Source organism: Opisthorchis viverrini (assembly GCF_000715545.1).
Source record: "Opisthorchis viverrini unplaced genomic scaffold opera_v5_84, whole genome shotgun sequence".
NCBI classification, from domain to species: Eukaryota; Metazoa; Platyhelminthes; class Trematoda; order Opisthorchiida; family Opisthorchiidae; genus Opisthorchis; species Opisthorchis viverrini.
Genome location: NW_008751741.1, coordinates 902,140 through 922,091, shown reverse-complemented (window position 1 = coordinate 922,091; position 19,952 = coordinate 902,140). Strand labels below are relative to the sequence as shown.

The window sequence follows — 19,952 nt, the reverse complement described above, 5'->3', positions numbered from 1 at the left end:
ACCTGGAAGTTATCGGGTAGGGTAAGTGCGTTATCCCTCTATGAAAGTGGCAGCTGATAATGCCCACTTACTCGCACCGCACAAGTCTCTGCTATCAACAGTGCTCTTTGATCCTCTAAAGAGAGACTAGTGTTCGATGCTAAAGTGTCTGCGGATTCCGAGTTGTTCAGTCGTTGCAAATGCTCCTGGATGCCCTGATTGCACCCGGTTATACAATGACTGACGACCTTCTGCTTCGTCCCGTTTTTCATCAGACCAAGAAATATCCAACCGAGTAAGGTTCTCACAGCAAACGGCTGTTTTTTACCCCCCAGGCGCTGGTCGAAGACCCAGTGCGCTTCAGATACGTCACAACCAATAAGGATTCCTAAACCGTTCTAAGTCAGTTCGTCGAAGGCAAATTCGTTAAGGTGAGGCCACTTGCGAGCCCCTTCTTTCATAGATGAGACAGCTTGCATAGGTAAGCTGTCAACGACGAATGCCTTGTCAATATATATCGACCGGCTTTCATCCGTTGATAAAAGCCTGACATCATTAGCTTCCGATGTGCATCCCATGGAACCACCCAGTTTATCAATGGTCATAGACGTGGGTAGCAGCCTGACCCCATTTTTCACCAGAAGGTCCCGCTTTACTAGCGTTATGTCGGACCCAGCATCTAAAAATGCATACGTTGTCACCTTTCCTGCAGGACTGTCAGGCTTGACAGGAATGACTCCTAGGCGTGCCGGAAGCCGACTACCTCGAGTTAAGGCACACAAAACCTCCGCCTCTGAGGACGTCGAAACTTTGTTTCCGGGTTGTGATGTATGTAGCAAACTATGATGTCGTCCCCTACAACCCGGCTTGGCGCACCGAACTACTGGCTTGCAATCCTTGGCCATGTGGGAGTCTCCTAAACAGGCAAAGCCTGCATTATGCTCCCGTATGCATTTCCGTCTGTCAGGAACTTTCATAAACAGAAAGCGCTGGCAACTGGCAATTGGGTGGGGCTGTGAACATAATGCACGAGCGATTGAACGACCATCTGCGTCTGGTCTGATGTTAGTAAGGAAAGTGGTATAACCATCCCGTCTAGGGGTTTGGTTGATGGAAGTCGGCGTTACAGGAGGGCGTCTTACGTCCTCATCTCGTGCCAGTTGCCCGAACCGACTCCTTGGAACTCGGGAGCGCGTGTTCACAAACTTCGTCAAGTCTGTTCCCGGCCACTCACAGATATCTTATCTGCCATCTCAGCCCATTTGTGTTGCAATGGCGAAGGAAGAAAACGCACAATTCTCTCTACAACCGCTAGTGAGTGTGTCTCAGACGTAGAACATTTGCGTCAGCGCAATTTCGCAACTGCGCATTTTTATACACAAGTTCGACAAAGTCTTGGTTGCTACAGTGGTCTGTCGTGCAAAACGAAACAGGCTTTCTAGTAGACAGCGAGCGATAATATGAGGCTGACCAAAGAGATTGCGTAGAATCTGCCGTGCCCTGGAGTATGCTACTTCCGGTGGGAGCATCACACATCCTTCAATAGATGCCTTCGCGTCGCCTTGACAGTAGTGGATCAGATAAAGGAGCCTCTGCCGGCGTCCTGCATCTTGCTCTCAATGTATAACTCAAATTGGCGGGTGAACCTCCAGTAATGACACGGATTACTATCAAAGTATGATAGTTCCACTTTTGGTAGGTCCATAGTGGCTGACACTGGAGTGACGGAAATGGCTGATTCTGGCCCTGGGGATGGCCCTCTGATATCATCAGCATATCTTAGTGGTCTTTCACCTATCTGACATTGCTTCACGTACCCCGCTAATCGTTTATTTAGGGCCACTGGTTCCCAGACTTCATCTAGTGAGTCCGCTTCGGCCTCTAGCTCAATTTTGGCTAACTCAGCTTTGCTATGCGCCTCTAAGAGAGCCCGCTGGAGCTCAACCTCCCGCTTAAACCGGTACTCCTGGAACAGAGCAATCCTTAAAGCTTTCTTAGATACACTACTTTTATGACTAGAAGCACAAAGTGGCTTACAAGAAACATAGCGCGAAGCAAACTGCATTCGAATTGTTTACTCCACAGCTTCAATCGTCTCCGTGTCCTTGGATCCGGTTTCCCTCAAAGTTGTTCCAAAAATTGACATCCTTTCATCAAACGAGACGACATAAGACGTCGAGTACTGTAACGGTCGAACGGTATCTTCGAGTGACGCGTAATACCAGAACCTCCGGGTAGGCAAAACAAAGTCGGAGCTGGGTTTCTATACGGTACTATTAGGGTAAGAGAAATTCACAATTTGTACAAACCTCGACAGTAGATACGCGTCCAAAACAAGCAGTCCGCTTGGACTTCAAAAGTGCAAAGCAAGGGAGCAAACAGGCTCCAACGTGCGACAGTCACACGTGCAAAGTCAGATACAAATGGCTGGATGACCTCAAGGCCATATGGGTGAAGTGGTAAGGACAAACAAAATGGGGACATAATAAACGTGGGGAATTTCATTGTCAACATAACGGATTATAAACCCAGCGTGCACAACCGCGTGCATAGATACAGACCTATAAGTCACTATAAGTAGCTAGGTTAAGCCACAGTGCGTGCTGTTATTTGCTAGCAGTGTTTGACCTCATTTTATGTCAATGCTGTTGGGCTTGATCACGTGTCCTAACTCGGGAGGCTCGTTATTTCCAATGGGAAATGCGTTGTGTTGTTAAATATGATGCAGTTATTTCACAAGGCTGGTCTGTCTACTGGCTACTCGTGCATATCAGAGAACGAAAAGGTGCATACTATCACAGAGGTGCATACAATCACCAGTATTGCATAGCGCATCAACTTCCCTTCCATCATTATACTGAGCGTGATGCGACCTTCCCAAAAACCGTGTTATGCCGGAGCTCGCTGAACAAAATTAACTAATTTGTTACGGTTGAGGGGTTTTACATATGCAAACTATATTACACTGTCCTTCTAGACAGTATTCTGAGGATGTTGTCTCACCTGTAAAGGACACCGCGGAAAACAACAATGTGCTAAAGTAAGGTTATGTGCCTCGCCGGTAATGAATTTCAAATCGATGATGTTGGGATTCCGCTCGCTTAAACAAAATTCTATAAGTAGCGCGTCACCTTGACATGCAGACGGATTAGACGAATCATCCGCAAATGTCACAACTCCGAAAACCCCGTGGTTTCACCGAAAACAATTTGGGTTTACTTGTAGTGAGTGGCAACGACCAGTACTATCTAATTTTTTGCCAGTAAATTGGCTAACATGCAGTCACCTGCCTTTATCAGAGGATGACCTGGCCTATCCCGACCTCCTAACGAATCTCAAATCTAGTTTGCTGCTTCTTTTGTTGACCACAGGAACTTATTAGTTATTCCATCAATTATAACTGTCAAGGCTATACTACCGAACGTGTTCTTAAAATTTCCAGCAGATTTACCCATAATTGTGGCGCGATATAATTGACACTGGTACAATACTTTCAATGGCGTCCGGTGCCGAATTAAAATGCGCTGACCCAAGTTCACTGCGGATTACTTCATTAGCATTAAATGATTTCGGTTTCCTGGTGTCGTCTGTGGGGTGGTTGGTGGGGGTGGAGACACTAAACCTCAAGATCCATCTGCATATTTTATGAAACTTCTGATCTTATTGACGGCGTCACTGTAGATACAGCGTGTAAGCTAATTTCACCGGGCTGCATACTGAGACAATAACATCTCAATGCGTGGCACAAATACAAAACTGTGGACAAGCATTTATAATGACTGTCCTTTTGCAAACGATGGAGGGTGACGAATCGTAGCTAAACAGAGCAGCCAACGAACAGTGAATAATGCGCATAATTTTCCCACGTTACGTTCCCACACTTCCGATGCACTTGAACCACGATATCTCCTCACGCTGATTGGTTGAAGGCGGCCTTGAGCTAAAGCCCTGTGGCTCCACGCTCGATGGCGGACGACCCCGATGTTGACCAGGCTGTTAGAGTTGGAGATGTGGATGGCATGGAGGAAACGGATAAGAAGGACACAAATGAGCGTTCGGATGAACTTGACAAAAAAGAAGATCAAGTAAGCACACACAGTTGGCTGTTCACCGGCAGATTACTGACGACCAAACGACAGATATAGACTTTACTTACAGCGATTCGGATGAATATACGGTGGAAATAGCTGGTATCTAAGTTTGCCTACCTACTAATTTTCAGAGCTCTACAGCTACTCAGAGGAGCAAGAATTCATTCTGAATAAGCAGTATTTCAACGAGGACTTTTCCAACTACGGTGAGTCAACTGTATACGCAGGATTTCTTCACAACGTGAACATTTGCAGTCTACTGGCAAGGATCATTCCAGGGTTCGGGAGTCTCACTTTTATTGATTGCCACCTCGAGACTAGCTTGATTTCTGCTATAAACACCACACCAGCACTGAATTTTAGGTAGCTGGACCTCACGGCTTTCGAATAGCTCTTGAACCAGTTAAAGACGGCGATCGCTCAAGGGTACAAAAACGAGCTTAAAGTGCCTAGGCTGTTATGGGTGCCAATGATGTTATGCCTTTCCTCCCGGGTGGTGAATTTGCGAAGTTGCCTTCCTGAAACTGCAGTTATGGCACTGATGGTTGCGTATCTTACGCGCACGCTTGACGCGTATGTGTTGGGTAGCCTTCAGACTTGAAATGACTAACCCCAACCTAAAGGGATCCATCCTATTCACCTTCACAATTCCACCAACCGTCCGTCATTTGGTCCGGTGTACATCGCGCAATGGTGGGTTTAAAACTTTTGTGTATTAACAACAAACAAAGCTTAGACGAACATTTACCTGGGTCTGATTGGGGGATAGATTCAAGTAGCTGATGGCACACCGGATAGGTGGCTGCTAGTGTGGGAACATGCGTGTACGAGCTAGTGAAGATGTGGCAACACTGATGGCTAATTCGGCGCTCTGCTTGTACTTTGATATGGATAAACGACTTCACAAGGTAGTAGTTGATATCATTATTTTGGGCGAAGTTCGAGGATTAGGCGATGAATACTTTGTCTCGAGTGAGCATATTGGGCCTGTATTGCCGATCCGGCTGCCTGCTCTCAAGAGTTAAGGATAAGATGGATAGTGTACCTTCTATGGGAAACGAGTTTGTGGTTTGGTCTTTTGCGTATTCTCGGTGCTCGGTAAAAAGGTAGCATAAAGGACAGGACAATGTTGGCAATAACACCACTGGCTTGCCACGATGATTATCACACCGTTTTTATCGCTTTTGGAGGACCCGTAATAATATTATGCGCCTGAATCTCACGGAACGGGTTGAGTTTTCTGGATTGAGCACAGCAGCCAGTAGAGTGGTTCGGGGAGTTTTAGATTGCGTAATTTATAGACCGCAACAGGGGTCTCATCTCCGGGAGGTTTCTGCTCTCCAGTTGTCTTGAAGATCATTATGATTTCCATTTTACTTGGCTCATCATGGTTGAAGATGCTGAACTGGTCTCGAGGCCCCGAGTCCTAGTTTACAAATGGCCGTCACGAAGGGACTACCTTACTGTGGTGTGACGATTTACGTACCTCAGTGACCTATCGAGCTATACTGGAGGATGTCCTCGCGGCACTCACAGAGTCTCATGCTAAGTTTGTTAATGGTTAAAGGTTTGGAAAACAGTCTCCCGGCCCTCCAGGTTGGGGGTTGGAACATGTATGACGAGGTGTTCCATGAAAATGGTAATATGCTTGCATTCCAAGCCCAACACCACTGCCTTACGGCTAGGCTTTTGGGCCAAAGGCCTTGGTTGAGAACCGTAATTGTCCTCCTGTCCAGATGTGGGTGCCCTGGTAGTACCCCAGCCCACGTACAGTCATGATACCTACGTCTAACAATAAAGTCATGCCACATGGGCCGTTGCGTCGTCCCATCAGCCGGGGCGCCTTACTTGCTGCATACAGCAGGGCGGGTAAGCGAAGACATGCTACGGCTGACGCCTCCCTTCTTAATTTTCCACGTTTTCAGTGGTCCACCCTCCCCCGCCCAAATTTGAACACTTTCTTCGCAGGTACCAGCTCTAGGACTGACCGTTTTGCTCGCCCTACATCACACTCAAGTGCAGCTTCTAAACGTTCGAGTTCAGTCACAACCCTCAACGCTTCGAAGTCTGTTTTCAAGCCCCGAAAGCCTGTCTACTTAGCCACCTTCAGTTTTCGCACACGGAAACCAGCAGGTCAACACGTGTCTCTTACTCGTATGCTGGATTCCCTCTGCATTGATCTGTGTTATCTGTCAGAAGCAGGGACGCAGGACACAAGTGCTGTGAGCGAACAAGCGGAAGCGTCTCTGCTTGATTGGATACCCGTTGGTAGTCGCCTCAGTGCAGTTCGTTTGGAAACATCTGTGAGAGAATCTAGAGGAAGTGAGATTCATCACACCTTGTTTATTGTGTCTGCTTTCGCCCCAACTGACTGTAGCTCTGAATCTGCCAAGGACCGTTTCTATGACGCTCTGAGTGTCCTTCTACATCAAGCTAAAGGCTCAGATATCGTTGGGGTTGCTAGTGATATGAACGCCCAGGTAGGTAGACTAAGGTCTGCTGAGGCCCGATCGGGTGGTCGTCTTGGTTTGTACACGAGACGGACGGACAATGGAAACCGCTTCAGATGTGTTCCGGTCACAGGCTGTTCCTGTGCAGTACAAATTTCCGGAACAGGGGAAATCGCTTGACAACGTGGTACCCGGTGTTCCATGAAAATGGTAATATGCTTGCATTCCAAGCCCAACACCACTGCCTTACGGCTAGGCTTTTGGGCCAAAGGCCTTGGTTGAGAACCGTAATTGTCCTCCTGTCCAGATGTGGGTGCCCTGGTAGTACCCCAGCCCACGTACAGTCATGATACCTACGTCTAACAATAAAGTCATGCCACATGGGCCGTTGCGTCGTCCCATCAGCCGGGGCGCCTTACTTGCTGCATACAGCAGGGCGGGTAAGCGAAGACATGCTACGGCTGACGCCTCCCTTCTTAATTTTCCACGTTTTCAGTGGTCCACCCTCCCCCGCCCAAATTTGAACACTTTCTTCGCAGGTACCAGCTCTAGGACTGACCGTTTTGCTCGCCCTACATCACACTCAAGTGCAGCTTCTAAACGTTCGAGTTCAGTCACAACCCTCAACGCTTCGAAGTCTGTTTTCAAGCCCCGAAAGCCTGTCTACTTAGCCACCTTCAGTTTTCGCACACGGAAACCAGCAGGTCAACACGTGTCTCTTACTCGTATGCTGGATTCCCTCTGCATTGATCTGTGTTATCTGTCAGAAGCAGGGACGCAGGACACAAGTGCTGTGAGCGAACAAGCGGAAGCGTCTCTGCTTGATTGGATACCCGTTGGTAGTCGCCTCAGTGCAGTTCGTTTGGAAACATCTGTGAGAGAATCTAGAGGAAGTGAGATTCATCACACCTTGTTTATTGTGTCTGCTTTCGCCCCAACTGACTGTAGCTCTGAATCTGCCAAGGACCGTTTCTATGACGCTCTGAGTGTCCTTCTACATCAAGCTAAAGGCTCAGATATCGTTGGGGTTGCTAGTGATATGAACGCCCAGGTAGGTAGACTAAGGTCTGCTGAGGCCCGATCGGGTGGTCGTCTTGGTTTGTACACGAGACGGACGGACAATGGAAACCGCTTCAGATGTGTTCCGGTCACAGGCTGTTCCTGTGCAGTACAAATTTCCGGAACAGGGGAAATCGCTTGACAACGTGGTACCCACCAACAAACCAGCGCCGAATCCAAATAGACTGCATCACCTTCAGTTATCGATGGCAAGGGTCGATCACCGCCTGCCGCTCCTTCTGGAACACCAGCGTGGAATCCGGACAAGCACTTGTACGCTGCTGCTTTTCATTGCGCTTTTCAGGTGTACGCGAAACGCGCACACCTCGCTTAGCCATTGAGAAGCTAGTGAGCTGGGAAATCACATAAAGGTATCAGAACCAGCTTCTAGAGTGTCTGCCGGACGGTACGGTCACCGGAAAAAATATCCAAAGTGCCACTCAAAACCGGGATGTCTGTTTGCGGTACAATCCAGCCAACCTCATCCAATCAGTGGATCTTTGATGGGACCGTGTCTTCGCTGGGAACCTGGCCGCCACAACTCCACCCGGTGCATCACATGACGCCAGGTGAAACTGAGTATCCATGCAGACCGAGGAGCTTGATGGACCGGGAGGCTGAAGAAATGGAAGATGCAAAGAATGTTGGAAACGTGCGCAAATAGTTCGACTTGATTCATTCGACTGGTCCTTGGAAAACTGTTGTCAGCGAAGTAATCAGAGACCAAAATGGCTCCCTGATATGCAGCAAAGCAAACCGCTTCGAACAGCAATTCAGCTGGCCACCTGCTACCCCCAATCCAGAAACCTGGACTTCATCAGAAAGGTGGACCGTAAATATGGAGCCGCCTTCTGCCTCAGAAGTGTCTGAATGAATTTCTCTATTCAAGCGTAATCGTGTTGCTGGTCCTGACGACCTTCCAGTTGCACTTTTCAAGGATGGCAATGGATTCCTCAGCCAGTGCCTATCTAGCCCATTTGGGTCTACCTGGGAGAAGGAGACCGTCCCAGACAACTGGGGTGAATCGATAGTGGTGCCAATTTTCAATAGGAGTACTCGCAGTGAATGTAGCAACCACAGATGTGTTAATTTGACGCCCGTTGTGAAGAGGCTTCTGGCGTCACTGATTCTTCGTCGTCTTACGGTGGCATGCGAAGCCTTGACCCGTGAGAATCAAGCGGGATTTCGACCTGGTACAGGCTGCGTTGATCAAATCTTCACACTCCATCAGGTGTTAGAGCAACACCACACAATCCTGGTATTCCTTGACTTCAACGGTGCGTTTGATTCTGTTGATCGATCAGTGCTGTTAGCTACACTTGCTCAACACGGTGTGCCCCAGAGGTTTGTAACCAATCCGATCCCTATATTCACATACTTCTGGGCGGGTTAGAGTATATGGTGAGCTCTCCAAACGCTTTCCCACGAAAAGTGGTGTCATGTTCAACTTCGCAATTGATGACATAATGAGGCGAACACTGGGCGGTCTTCAAGGTGTTCTTATTGTTGCTGTTGAGAGCCTTGTCGATTTGGAGTACGCAGATGACATCGCTCTCATCGCTGACGAAGCACAATCTTGTTTCTTAAACTGACCATCATACCATCTTTTGGCATGCGCCTTGCACCTTCAAAGTTCAAAGTCATGCTTCAAAACGTGCCATCTGCGAACATATCCCTTACAATTCAAGGAGAATCACCGGAGATTGTTGAAAAGTTTACATACATCGGCAGCTGTATTAGTTGCCCGCTTCTGAAACTTCGGTAGTTGAAATGCTCCCAGGACTTCACCTCACAGACATTGAGTGTGCGGACGATATGGCTCTCCTTGGCTCAGATCCTTCAAAAATGCAAACCATTTTAAATAACCCAAATAGATCTGCCACCCAGTTCGACATGCGCTTCACACCTGCAAAGTGTAAAGTGCTGCTACAAGACTGCGTTTGAGCAAACCCGTACCTGTTGCTTGCAGGCGAGCCGATCGGCGTAATAGATAAATTTAAGTTGGCAGCTGTACAAGTTCGGGTGGACTGAATTCAGAATAGGTTACTTTTCGGATCGGAAAAGTCACGACAGCTTTTGCCAACCGCCAACACCTATGGCACCGACGTGACGTCAGTTTGTCTGTTAAGGACAGTTTACACCGCGGTAATGCGATCCACACTCTTTTATGCATCAGATATGTAGCCTCTATGCGCATTGATCGAGTCCGGTGGGAACATCGGATTAGTAGCCAGATGGTCCTGGGAAGAACTCTTCAGCGATAGGTGAATTACCCAGGCTTCATAGGTTCCGCTGGTTTAGATGTGTACTCCGCATGCCAGAGGACCGTGTGTTCCGCAGAACTATTTTCGCTGATCCCTGAACTGAATGTAAATGACCAAGAGGTGGACAGCGTACAACCTAGCAACGGAACACGAAAGCATTAACCATTAAACTGAGTCGGGTCGATAACAGCCGCCTCTCTGAATTGGAACCCGAGGAATCAACTCACCAATCGTTAATGACAATGATAGAAATGGCTCAATCGCGCAGTCAGTGGCGTTCGTGCATCAAAGCCAACCAACTAAACATGCCATCACCTCAAGGCTTGGCTATATATCTCACACTCTCTCACTTACCGGCGATGGGAACTGTAGCAGCTAGAACCAATATGCCCATGGTTCATGGTTTATAGCTGATAAACTGAAATGATTGGTTGCTGTTACTTTTTATTTTAGCCCATGGAGTTATCTCACCCTAGAGAAACCATACTTTTTCGGGATTCAGCTTGTTCCTGTAATCGAGCACAACTGGCCCAGTCGTAGCTACTGGCGGTGACCTCCCGAAGACCAGCAAATTTATTTAGTCGTCTGATGAGCAGAACCTGGCCTTCGAGATATCAGCATCCTCATAGTTTATCAGTCTAACACCAGGTTCATCCCTTATTTACTCTTTTTCGGTCAGGCTTTTCATGTAAATAAATAAGTTGTCGTTGTGCAACAGAGAGACATCAGTGTCACAAATGTGCTCGAACGCATCTGTGCTGTATCCGTTACAATAGAAACTCTTCGTCTGAGCAACTCGCAGTGTGGCTGGTATTGTGAGTGAGGTGTCGATATTATGTTGGAAAATAAAGCACTTGACGTGTACCACTAGTCCATTGCGATGGTAGTGTTCCTTACAGTGCCTCCAGACCAGCTCGTGGCTCTCACCAAGTCCCTGGTGGTACATCCTCGGATCTTGTTTTTTCATGTTTGAGTCGGATTCACGGGCTCACATACAAAGCCAATCTGGATGTGGACAAATCGTGTGCTATCACAGCTGTGTGCAGGCATCTGATGGTCCAACTCCTGTTGAAAGGCGTCTCTATCGGACTATGTATATTTGTATGTATATATATACTTATATATATGCCATACGTATTTATGTATGTTGGTATTATTCGTGTCTGTTAGTATTTCTTCCTTGATTTTATACAGCTCCAACAAAGTGGTTCGAAACAAGCTTCCACGAGCAACGTATGCACGTACTGCGCCTTTTGGACCGGCTGGAATCAGGCAAACGTGAAATTCGGCGACAGGCTGTTCGTTCTCTGCTCTACCTACTTCAAGGGAATTTCGGTGACTGTGAATTGGAAGAAGATCAAATCACATGGGCTAGAAAAAACGTATATCTGTGCATTGAGGTGGGGGTGTTTCCAGCAATCACTCAGCTTCTTCTGGTAGAGATTGAATATGAGTAAGTTTGTATGTTTGCCTGTGCCGTCAAATGAATACCAGATCACCATTGCTGCTTTTGATGAGAAGAGCAGTCCAGCGACTTGGTAAGGGGCATCTAGGTTTGCGAACTGACACGCCCGTAATAGATAATCTACGGCCAGGGTCGTGATAGTTTCCAGAAGCGAGTGCCTTGTCTGAGTCTCTGCTTTCACCGCATTTCACTGCAGCAGTTATCTTGTTCAGCCCCATGAAGATGAACCTTTTGGATCGGCTTCCTCGTATGCGCCCCAAGGTGCGGTCGGGATCCGTGCCTATACCATCCACTGAACGTATGAACTGGATTGTCAGTCGCCACACTTCAGTTGTGTTCGAGATCTATGCTTTGCTCATCTACTCCATGGGTTCTATGGTTACAGTATTAATTGCTCGGAATTTGTATTGTCCATGGCGTTGGATTCTTTCGAACTACGAAAGAGAGCAATGCATCGCAGCGTTCCATAATAACTGCATATACCTACTCCATACTTGCGTAACACAGTTGTACGGCAAAAAATTTATACGGCGGACAACATGAACATAATCCCTCTGCCTTATCACATGGGGCAAAAATTCTGTAACAGCTTATCTTTACTCGTCAGAAAGCCATTCCGAAAATAACATTACTCACCGCAGCACCTATCCATTGGGCGGGTCTCAAACTGTTATCGAATTTAAAACGCCTGTGCCGAGTGGTCTACAATTTAATTTTGCTGCGTTTGCCAGTCAGTTACCTCAGGATTTTCCCTTTAGTTTTGAGGTCCATTTTATATGGGTTTTCCTTAAGAGTCATTCCGATGTACGGTGCGTACTGTTTCGTGGATGTTTCATCGCATTTTGGAGGCATTTTCGGCGTCAGAAATGGGGGCTGCAGCCCTCCTAGTGCTGGGTTGCTCAAATTCCGTTCCTCAGCAAGGTTATCAGGCTACCAACTTGCTTCAGTACAACTGCTCCCAGGCTTTGTGAACAGCGTAAAGCGCAAATAGGCTGGACTGTTATGACTCCTCGGACGTCAGAGGAAATTGTCTACCAACCACCGCTAACAATCCTAACATGGTTGAGAAAGAGAGGGAGAAGGGCTGTTCAAGAAACGCAGTCACTTTTACTGTTTGTTTTACCGGCTGTCAGAAATCGCAGTCACTATTCATCGAAGGCCCTGTGAACCCCAAATTTTCCGTAAGGGATGCTCTGATTCACCGAATACACGCATTTGCAAATTGATTTAGTGCTAACGAAAGCTCAACTAAATTCCAGCATCCTTATTAGTTATATTCCCTCAAGAAAATATGCTGCAATATCTTCAATATTGTACCAGCTGAAAATTGAGGCGGCCTTTGTGCATCACATCTAGTAGAAGAATAATTTGTAGACTCAGCTGTGATTCAGCTGAGTCTCATGCTAAACCCAAATGAGTTTAAAATGAATTTACTTGGCAAATGGCGTACAATTTAGATTCAAGTAGAGCACGGGTTTGGCGGAAGCCAAGGGGTTGCGCCTACCTGATGAGCCCCGGGGATGAAACTGGTTATCGGCTATCGAATAGATTCTAGATATTAATTCGACTGTTCATCAATTAGTACGAAACTCATGAATTGCAATCTAACTGATATGATTTACAGATCAAGTAAGTCTGGCGCTATCGAGTTTTGTTGCCCGAAATAAGGGTGAGACACGTGCACAGACGGTCGTAAAAGTCACGCAGAAAGTAGGACCTCATTGTGGGAGATCAAGAACACTGGGACCCTGCACAAATTTCGGTTTATTATTGGTTTTTGCAGGCCACTCTTCCGGAAATGACACTTTATCGATGAGGGGTCAGTTGTTTCTCAGGAGGCCTTAATCTTGATCGAGTTAATCACTGGGCTGGGCGGTCTTGTTGCAAACATCGTCACTAGTTAAGGTGACGTAATCAGTGCGTTTCTTTGAAGAAGATCTGAGTTGTGCATTGGTGAGTGTGCTTGGAGCAATGGTGTGCGCGAATTTACGTAGTGCCTCTAAAGGGGTTTGCCCGGTAGGTCAATTGGGATTTTCACTCATGTTTTGACTGGTCGACGTCCAGATGATTGTCAACACTAAGCTTTCGGATAACGCTACCATACAGTGTTACCATCCAGTAAGTAAACACCGCAAACGTAGAAACAAAGAACTGATTATGTTCCATCTGTGTCTGCGACTCCTTGCGCACATCACTTCTTCCAGTGAGGCCAAGTTTCGACTTTCAAACCCGACTATACCGTACCCCCTGTAAACCTCTGCAGATCAGGGACTTGGCTAATGCGCTCAGAATGTACTGGGATTGTTCCAATGTCTATTTCTGGAACAGGTGGCAGTAGTAAAGTTCATCGGACGAAAGAACTTGTTCAGCATTGCAGAACCAGTGGTGCTTCATGGGTCACAGTACCTTGTATTTCCATGGACACCCTCATCCATGGCATCCTACGCAGCCATGTATATGGTGAAAACAAACCGGCCACCAATCGCGAAAACATTGGCTAACAAAGTCAGTCGCTAGTGGCTGTACGGATGGGAAACCAGAGACCGGAGCATGTCAATGATATGTGGTACTTAGTTGCTCCACAGCAAATGGAGCTCTCACATAAAAACAACCACCCTCAGTGCGTAGCTTTCCCAGTCCTCGCTTCATGGGCAAATCGGAAGTATTCAACGCCAACAGACCTGACTATCTCCTTACATCCATCCTGTCTGTAATAGATGTAACTTTATACGGGGTTAGTGGCTGACAAATTAAACCTAGCTACTGTCTTCAATGCATGTCTAAATGGTTTACTGCGTTCATTTCCTGATCAATACCCGCTTGTTTCAATACAACACTGCGATTTTAACGGTATGGCACTTTCAGTTGAAGTACTTTTAATTTATATGAACAGCAAGTGGTTCAGTTCGTCAGAGTCGGTCCCAGAAAATGCTGAAAACGATGGCAAGAAAGAGTCCAGTTCCGGTGCTATTGACTGCTATACTTCAACTTCCAAGAAGACTGCAGTTTCATTGGCAGATAGTGCAGATCTTCGAGCAATTCTATCTGTATTGTATATTATGGTTGAAACAGTTCGAGATGGGATGCAAACCAACATGAAGCCATCCGCCGGGGTCTCGAATACTGTTACTCAATCTCTGGACCGAGCAGCTAGCCTACGAGAGCAGTTTTGTGAAGAGCTGGGTATGTCTTAGGCGAGTTTGGTTAGAGATTATACACATAATCACATTGGTAGCATGTTATTTGTTTTCCCCATATTCGTAGTTTATGTACATTTGCATTCACGCACTCACTTATACACACACAGTAGCTTACGTGCATGCGCGCAACTAGGCCATGTCCCTACCTACTTCAAACATTGATGTATCCTGTCTTGGGGCTTCCATCCAAGAAAAGACAATCAACGGTGTTGCTGGGTTTGCTGATATTATGTTTCATACTTGGTTGCCACATCACTAGTTGTCCTCTGATTCCTTTCCACCATTCGCGTACTTGCGCAAAAAGGACTCTTTGAGGAGGTCGATTGATCGACATACAAAGCACAGCCACAACATCTCAATTTATTGAGTGTGATTAGTTCATCTGTATGGAACGCTATCGCTCCATTGTTCCAACCGGACTTGAACGATACTCCGTCAGTCAAAAGTTAGGATTTTTATAATATCTTTAGGTCGAAGCAATCTGGTTTCTGTGAAGTACACCATAGATTTTCAATCTCAGTCCTTGGCATATGAACTGATGTCACGTCTACCGGACAGATGTCGCAGGTTGGTACAAATTACCCTTACCCTACCGATACAGGTGACAGTATCGTGTATGACTAGACCACCTGGACTGATACATCTACGCGGCTAGAAAAGTTTGTCTACTACCCCAATCGATTAGTCTGAAAGCATGACGTTCGGCTTTAATCTTAGCCACTCCTTCATAGGCACTCTACACTTCGTGGACTGCGAAACAAAATTTATTGGATTATTTTATTATGTTAGCATTTCAGTTGGGCCATATTCAATGAGAACTATGTCATCTGCCTACTCGATGTCTGTGAACGAACGCCCTGGAATCGCTTCGACCATACAGGCATTAGAAACCGAGAGTGAGTCTTCCGTGATCACTTCATTGATAGCGCTAAGAGAAAATAAAACGACTGGCTGCCTAGCGAACACCACTGAATGCAGTGAACTTGGGCGAGCGTTTACCATGGACTTTTGCGCGTCCACGGGAATCCGCATACGGCGCTTTATGTAAGGCCGAAAATTTATGGAGACTCCTGCGCTCTGTAGTCACTGCACTGTCTGATGATCAACAAAGTCAAAGAGAACTTCCATGTCGATAAGGATAGCAATTGCTGGAAGCAATGCCCTATTCCAGATTTTAGCTGGGGTGAATTTTTGATTGGTGCATGTTCTTGCACGACGATGCATAAGTTCTACGGATCTGCTTTCCTGTCGTCAGTCAATCTTCGAAGGACAAGATCAGAAGGCCCCAGACGGTGCCATAGCTAGCAGACTAGTGCTACGATGGTTTTATGTAGTTGTTGCGTATCATTTTTGTATGTGATATGCTCATTCTGAGACTAAGTTCTCTTCACTAATTTTAGAACTAGAAATTCTCCTTTGAAGTGCACTGGATACAGACTTTCCAGACCTGGTGTCTTCCTTCACTTTGAGCAGGACATTCCGCACTTTCTTCCGACATTTCAACCTTCTGTGTGCATGTCTCCATAGTTTGTATTGCAGGAGACCAGCTAGACTATTCTTTCTGGTGTTCGGTCCTTCTTTACAATAGCGGCGTTTTTGCAAGTGATTATTATTGGGTCATGTTCTTCACTCGCCGTTTCATCGACAGTTGCCGTCCAATTTGAGCAACTTAGGTGGTATAGGGCTGTTTATGGTGTCAAGCCTTCTCCTTCCGTTTCGGCTCCCGGTTTTCCTCAGCTGTTGATCGTGAAGAGAGGCTGAGCTAGCTCAGATCGATACTACTGAGCTGTGGCAGTCCTCCCGAGAGGATGATGTACTTCTTGCTGACTTTCGAGCACCCGGTGGTGCTTGCACATCAGCTAGGGTGATCTGTATCTAGTTGTATGTTTCAGAAGGAGCGGCATTCGTGAACCGTGGCTCGCCACCTGTGACTGACGGCCGCATAATTCAACTGTATTCAACAAGATTCAACTGGTTGAGGTGCATCTGGTGGCGGGCACCTTACACGGTGCGAGTGTTTGTGTGGAAAATTCGCGCTGACCGGAAACAATTGATGGGCAGCGCGAAACTGGAGGAGCATCGCGAGGGAAGCACCGACTCCGAGTCGACCACCTAGGTGTTATTCGACAGAGCTCCGATGACCGACTTGGGCATTCACGTCACCCGCAAGAATGACAATGTCAGCTCCTCTTGCCTGATGAGCCAACCCAGTTAAATCTCGATAAATCTTCTCATATTCGGAACTGCATTCCGTTGTAGCATAAGCCGACAGTCCAAGCAAGCACCGATTTTCTGTCGATCTTGACTGAGCTGCATAACAGAGCGACTCGAAAACGACTTTTCACTGGGATCCAGTTCATTAAAGTGTGATTAGTGAAAGTGAGTGAAACTCATATGCCATGCATTTCAGGAGTAATCGTTTCTGGATCACCAGACAAGAGTAAAATGCGAAAGAGCTGAGTTCGGCATCCTGAGACGCTCGGTTATACTTGAGTCTTGTTTGTGTGTTCCGGTGACAACATACGTCGGCTTTCACGCGGTATTTTCGAACGAGCATTGTCTGGTTGGCCATTTGACTATGGGCAAATGATAGTTGCCGGTTGCCCATGGATTTCATTAAGATGTATCATTTTGGACGGTAGGGTTTTTTGGGGGGGACCTCATTTGATCCAAAAGTCTGATGCGCGAGGTGGTGGGTTTTCTTGCGGGCCGTGGCTCAATAGTTTGACCCCAGTGGCTATGTCCCAGATTAATCTAGTGTGGTAACTCGTTGAGTCTCGCCGTACCAACCATCCCTAACTCCGTTCTCGTAAACAACTTGCAACAAAGCTGAAATTGTCCAAGCCTACAACCCATCCTAGATATTATTCACTACCCACATCAGTAGTGGTTTAGCCGCTGCGCTGTCGCAATGGTTTGTCCCCTGTTCACTGATCGCGCTCTTGAAGTGTGACGCTGTCCCACCGTCGTCTTAATCGTCATCATCTCCGTCATCCTTCACCATGTTTTTCGTCGTCAGCAACATTGATGCCTCATAATAGTGCCAAATTACACATAACATCATACACTTGTCTCTGATAATGGTGAATGATCCAGTGGCAGTGTCTCTCATCAAGCGATTGTGTTGTTTTTTTCCGCCAGGGTCCCCCGTTATTGGTGATGGCGACACCACTCTGACAGTCATTCTGTTGGGCATGGTTCACCGCTTTTGTGGAGGTCTCGCACCCAACTTTCCCATGAAGAAAGTGCTACTACTTTTATGGAAGGTGTTATTGGTAAGTTGGTGCGTTTCTCTACCCTTCACTGATGATTCCCTGTCCATTGTGACATGTCGATTCCTCAGATGGCACTTCGCTTTTGCGCACGTCAGGATAAATATGAACTGTGTATCCTGACGGTACATACATTTTGTTTTCACTATGTTCATTTTCCGTGAGGAAAGAACCAATTTTCCTGGGTCCAAACGCTACTGGATCATTGTTCATTGCTTTAATCGACAGCAATACCACTGTCGGATTTGGCGTTTGACCTTCCGGTTTCATTAAGTCAGACACTTTTGTGCGCGCGATTAATGTGTGTGATTTTAATTAGCAGGCCACTTTCTATTCACAGCACAATTCTATTGGAAAGCACTACATCAGTCACAAATCTCATCTGCGACACCGTCCTCTCCCTTTTTCTATTATCTCTACTTTGTGTGCCGCCCTACGTATTCATAATAAATTGGTATCAAAGTAAATTCTGGGAATAAGAGCTTTTCTCGTGCGAGCGTGGTTCCTGAAAGAAACTGAACTTCATCATGGCGCGCCGGTTTGTGCATTCTACAACCAACTGCGCTATACTGAGAGGTCAATGTGATGCTCACAGGGTTATTCATATTATGCCACCGAGTGAGTAGAGTCCCGACAAATACAGTATCCTGATCCTCCAAATTGGGGAATGCAACTTCTGCTACCACCGACAGTGGTTATGGGTGATGCTGGTGTCGTCTGCACCACAGAACGGGGTCCGCTTATCTATCCACGTGCTTAGCTGGAGACATTGCAAGATAGGTGATGTCAGCGGGGTCTCTGTTTTCAATTTGAATGTGATTGTGGTAGGCTCATATTAGGCCTCTTCTCTGTCCAGTTCCTCTTTCCACGGCTGTGCGACTGTGAAGTGGCAGTCTCAATGATTTGGTGTTGACAGTGTTATTCGGACTCAGCCTTCGGCTCCTTAGCCATCCAATGCAATTCAAATCGGCTGTTGAGCGGAGGGCTTTTTACCTCAGTCGACTTTGGGGCTCAATCATGCGCTCAGTGGCCCTCCTGTATAAAAGTTATCGCCTTCAGTTCACACGTGCCGAGCCTCCCGTTTCTTAAAAAAAAACCGACACGTGCCGTCCCGTTTCTTAAAAAAAAACCCGACTGATTCAACACCAGCTAACTGATGATACAATCGCCTCCAACGTTTGGCTCTATCTACCCTACTCCTTTATTTTCCGGTCACCGGATCCGTAACAGCTGAAACCAACGTACCTTTGGTACTTGGTTCATGGCTGATAAACTGGACTGAACTACACTTCAGTAAACTATCGCTGCTGCTTCTGTTTCGCCATCTGGTCATTGATGTCGCATTTCCTTTCCATGCTGCACACGATCGCCTGCATTCGCAGGGTTTTTGAAACAATTCTCACCGTCCCCTAAACAGAGATATAGCTGGTCTTAAAGCGCTGAACGGAGCGTGTTTTAAGTGTTATTTGGTGTTTTTCTCCTCAACATTAAGTGCATTTCATTACACCTTACGTTCTGTGGTACAGCCTGCTCCTTGTACTTCTAACCTGTTGCATTTTACTTCACTTTTGCTTTGTCTTTCTTAAGATAACCCTTGGCCCAATTACCACTTTATTCGCTCGAAAAAACGCCGTCCGTGCCCGTTGGGGATTGCCTCCTCTGTCAGAAGACACATATCAGGTTATTCGCCGAGTTCGAGCGAACAGTCCTCCGGGAAGTTCCACAGACCAGCTACTTGCTCGCTCTTCACGCGCAAATAATAGACACATCACGTTGGGTCAGGGTAAGACTTATGGAACTGGTATACTTCCACTGGTGATTTAAATGAGTGCTCTCATTTTCAAGTTGTTTTCAATGAATTTTTCCTTACCCAAAGCAGCATTTCTCATTGGATCGCCACCTTTTCAAAATGATGGGAGGTTGTAAAAGGATAACGCCAATCTGGGCAGTAACTTTTGAGCGTTTGAGATAGATGTACTGTGGGTTGCTGCTCCGGTCGCTGTGTTGGTCAAAATTCTAGTTCGACATAGCATGTGCACTGGTTAAACCGTCTTCCCTCTAGCAGTTTAGACTGAATTGCCCAAGTAGTGCACTCTCCGCATGTGTATTTCCATTTATCGCAGTAGGTCTAATGCGCACCCATGGGTGTGTTTGCAGATAAGTATATATATA

General features: G+C 46.7%; 3 protein-coding genes across 3 annotated transcripts in view; 1 reads left to right on the top strand and 2 right to left on the bottom strand.

Moving 5' to 3' along the window:
• T265_13620 (hypothetical protein) overlaps nucleotides 1–1,945 on the bottom strand; it is a gene marked incomplete at both ends in the record, with an annotated part of 61,444 nt that extends 59,499 nt beyond the window's left edge. The window contains one exon of the mRNA XM_009169738.1: nucleotides 1,797–1,945. Within this exon, the coding sequence (XP_009168002.1) occupies nucleotides 1,797–1,945 (149 nt within the window). The remainder of the gene's footprint in view (nucleotides 1–1,796) is intronic.
• Nucleotides 1,946–3,944: 1,999 nt separating this feature from the next.
• Nucleotides 3,945–19,952, top strand: part of T265_04871 (hypothetical protein) — a gene marked incomplete at both ends in the record, with an annotated part of 35,638 nt that continues 19,630 nt past the window's right edge. The window contains 10 exons of the mRNA XM_009169725.1: nucleotides 3,945–4,064; nucleotides 4,097–4,169; nucleotides 4,202–4,276; nucleotides 6,039–6,550; nucleotides 7,017–7,571; nucleotides 8,469–8,856; nucleotides 11,038–11,296; nucleotides 14,202–14,491; nucleotides 17,650–17,783; nucleotides 19,368–19,563. Of these exons, the coding sequence (XP_009167989.1) occupies nucleotides 3,945–4,064; nucleotides 4,097–4,169; nucleotides 4,202–4,276; nucleotides 6,039–6,550; nucleotides 7,017–7,571; nucleotides 8,469–8,856; nucleotides 11,038–11,296; nucleotides 14,202–14,491; nucleotides 17,650–17,783; nucleotides 19,368–19,563 (2,602 nt within the window). The remainder of the gene's footprint in view (nucleotides 4,065–4,096; nucleotides 4,170–4,201; nucleotides 4,277–6,038; nucleotides 6,551–7,016; nucleotides 7,572–8,468; nucleotides 8,857–11,037; nucleotides 11,297–14,201; nucleotides 14,492–17,649; nucleotides 17,784–19,367; nucleotides 19,564–19,952) is intronic.
• Nucleotides 17,802–18,050, bottom strand: T265_04870 (hypothetical protein; the record flags this gene model as incomplete). Its single annotated transcript, XM_009169724.1, has 1 exon — nucleotides 17,802–18,050. One exon carries the CDS (start codon nucleotides 18,048–18,050, stop codon nucleotides 17,802–17,804), a length of 249 nt encoding a protein of 82 aa, XP_009167988.1.